The sequence below is a fragment of the Macadamia integrifolia genome, chromosome 3, assembly GCF_013358625.1.
Source record: "Macadamia integrifolia cultivar HAES 741 chromosome 3, SCU_Mint_v3, whole genome shotgun sequence".
In the NCBI taxonomy this organism is placed as follows: Eukaryota; Viridiplantae; Streptophyta; class Magnoliopsida; order Proteales; family Proteaceae; genus Macadamia; species Macadamia integrifolia.
In genome coordinates, this window is record NC_056559.1 from 25,000,470 (window position 1) to 25,003,576 (window position 3,107).

A 3,107-nucleotide genomic window follows, 5' to 3' on the forward strand; every position below is an offset into this window, starting at 1 on the left:
CAAACCTTGAGAGAACTCAACCCCATAAATCGACTTATAAGGTGAGGGAACCCAAAACCATATCAATTCATATCAAATCCCTTTCAAAACCGATGTAAAATCAACCCCCATATGATTGATATAGAATCGTGACACAATCCAAGGTGGATTGGTGTTAATCATATTCTAATTAAACGTTCAAATAAAGTGCCCCCAAACATGCACGAAGAGCCCAATAAGATTATTCTATCAATTCCTTATTGCTCATAGTCTATTAGTTAGATGATTTGCTGAAGATCTTTTGCACTAAATGTTAATATATATAAAACAGTTTCACTACCAGGTTGCATCCAAACGCAGCCTAGGAATATGACATCATCAATTGAGTTTTATACTGTACAGTTTCTTCCATGGAGAGCTATATATATAAGAAGAGGTGGACTTTGTGCATACCTTTCAACCAATTCTTCTTCTTTTGTAAGATTTGAGAGAAGACTAGAGCCTCACATTTCTCATGAACTGTGGAATTGTGTTGGGTTTCTATTGTTGGGGTTGGGAGTTCTTAATTTCCAATCTTCTATTCCCCCGGCCAGTGTAAGAACTCCCTCTTCCACCTCCCCAACTTTTAAGAACAAAGAGAGAAGGATAAGCCAATATGGTTCAGGCCATCTCTGAGGAAGAGGAACATGAGCTTGATAAGGGTCTATTAGAATATGTTAGGAGATCCTCCCCACCACCTTTCTTGTCCAAGACTTACATGCTTATCGAAGATTCGAGCACCGACGACATAATCTCATGGAATACTGATGGAACTTCTTTCATAGTATGGAAACCGGCTGAGTTCTCAAGTGATCTCCTTCCTACTCTCTTCAAGCACTCCAATTTCGCGAGCTTTGTTCGACAACTCAATACTTATGTATGTAATCTACAACCTCCTTAAACAAATTTTCTCTTTCTTTTTTTTTTTTTATGGTGAATCCTAAAATCCCAAAGGGGAACAAGAAGATGTCCCCTTTGGATCTCCTTTGGAGAGGGCCAGACCCTCTCCAAAACATTCACGAAAAAAAAAAAAAAAAAAATCAAATAAGCGCAATATGAAGACCCCAACCTGTTTTGATCTCGAAGTCTATAGAGCTTTAAATTTGAGAGAAAGAATTCCATCTACGCAGATTTCGTTTTCACCAAATGTGATACTCCGAAGCAAAGAAGACCAAATTTTCTCCTTTCTTAATTGGGTTTATCAAGAAATTGAAGTTTAAGTGATTGGAATGATTATTGTTCTCTATTTTCATGGTCTAAGACGCTGTTATTGTATGTAGGGATTCAGGAAAGTCACGACGAACAGGTGGGAATTCTGTAATGACAAGTTTCGAAAGGATTCGAAGGATTTATTATGCGAAATAAGGCGAAGAAAGGCATGGACTAGTAAGGGACATGTCACTGCACAAGCCCAAACTGCACCACTGGAGTCTGATGAAGAACAAGGATCAACATCATCATTGTCATCAGGTTACAACAGCCTCTGCAATGAAAATAAGAGACTGAAGATTGAGAATGGAGCCTTGAGTTCAGAGCTGGTGAGTATGAAGAAGAAGTGCCAAGAGCTTCTTGATTTGGTTGCTGTTTTCACTGGTCCAAAGATTGAAAAAGAAGAAGATAAAAGGCCTAAGCTGTTTGGAGTAAGATTGGAGGTTCCAATAGTGGAGGGGAAGAGAAAAAGGGTACAGATTAATGAGGGTCTTCAGATTTTATTATCTCAATCATGAAATAGTAATTAGCCATTTATTAACAAGTGGCTTAATTTAAGATCTTATGCCAATTTCTAATTGGGTGTTGCCAATACAGATAATGGTAAATTAAAATGTCTGGCTTAAGCATATCTGTAAGTATATTCCAAAAGCATTCAATATCAATACTTATTGGCTGTATATATGTGGTACTCATTCTAAGGGTCTGGTTGGTTACAAGCACATTCAGGTTTTTGGTAGTTGCAAAACCCTTATTTCTTTATAATTTTTTTCTGTGCTGGGTAAGTCTAGAACTCCTGAGTCTTCTTAATGGGCTTTTGATGCTTCTTTCTAAATATTCTATGTAAAAGCTTTCTGAATAGGGAGGTTTCTCAATTCTAGGTAGTGTTAGTTGGATGTTGGTTTGTTAAAGCTGATTTTGGTACTAGTTCAACCTCTTAAGTGGTTCTTTGCATTTCATCCAAGAGAAAAGAAAAAGAAAAAAAATATATATCATTTTAGTGTGAACCATCTAATGTGGGTCCTGACTCCTGATACTTAGATACATAGAAGGTAATAAACACCCCTAAGGTTTAAGAACTCGGAATTGAAAATGGAATCAGTTTCCATCAACTCAATGAAAAGAGTCTAGAATTGGTTGGAATTGTTCTTAAAAGGATTGGAATTGGAAAAAAGAAGCAAAGATTTTTCAAAATTTTGTGATTTTATAATTTTTCATTCAATAAACTTAGAGATCTTACATCAAGAGATAAGTTTCATTGACACTCTTATTTATTGACTAAAAGAAATTATGATTAAAAAAAATTAAGAATGAATAATAGGCAATTCAAAAGGGAGTTACCAGAATCAGGATCAGATTCCAATCATCAGGTGATTCACTCAATCCAATTCTGTTTCTCAAACCATGACTGCCTCAAGAGGTAATAAATTTCATAAAAGTTCTTAGGGGGAAATTTTCCTTTCACCCACAGTGAAAGATTCAACAATGAACCTAAAGTTATCATTATTACCTTTTATATTGAAGGTCCAAAATATCCTTTATTGTTTCTATACACCCGTCACCCAAACGTAATGATGACAATCGATGAAAGAATTCCTTCTTCACCACTTAAGGAAAACTTGGTCCAAGTTCTTAAGAAAAAATAAATAAATAAATAAGGAAGAAGGAACATTGCTCGTCTGTGCTCTCTACGCCAAGACACCAAACTGTGAAAAGACACCCCTACCCCTATCCCTTTACTTCTTATAGCGTCTTGCATTTGGGCATCAAGAGCACAAACGGATAGGGTTCTTTCTCCCAAAAAAAATTATGTTCTTGCATCTGGGCATCAAGAGCACTGACGGATAGGGTTCTTTCTCCCAAAAAAAATGCATCATTCG

At 36.3% G+C, this 3,107-nt stretch overlaps 1 protein-coding gene across 1 annotated transcript; it reads left to right on the plus strand.

Moving 5' to 3' along the window:
- Window positions 1-415: 415 nt before the first annotated feature.
- On the plus strand, window positions 416-1,909 carry LOC122072636 (heat stress transcription factor B-3-like). The gene is made up of 2 exons (XM_042637001.1): window positions 416-895; window positions 1,299-1,909. Exons 1-2 carry the CDS (start codon window positions 635-637, stop codon window positions 1,743-1,745), a joined length of 708 nt encoding a protein of 235 aa, XP_042492935.1. The 5' UTR covers window positions 416-634; the 3' UTR covers window positions 1,746-1,909.
- The last annotated feature ends 1,198 nt before the right edge of the window (window positions 1,910-3,107 follow it).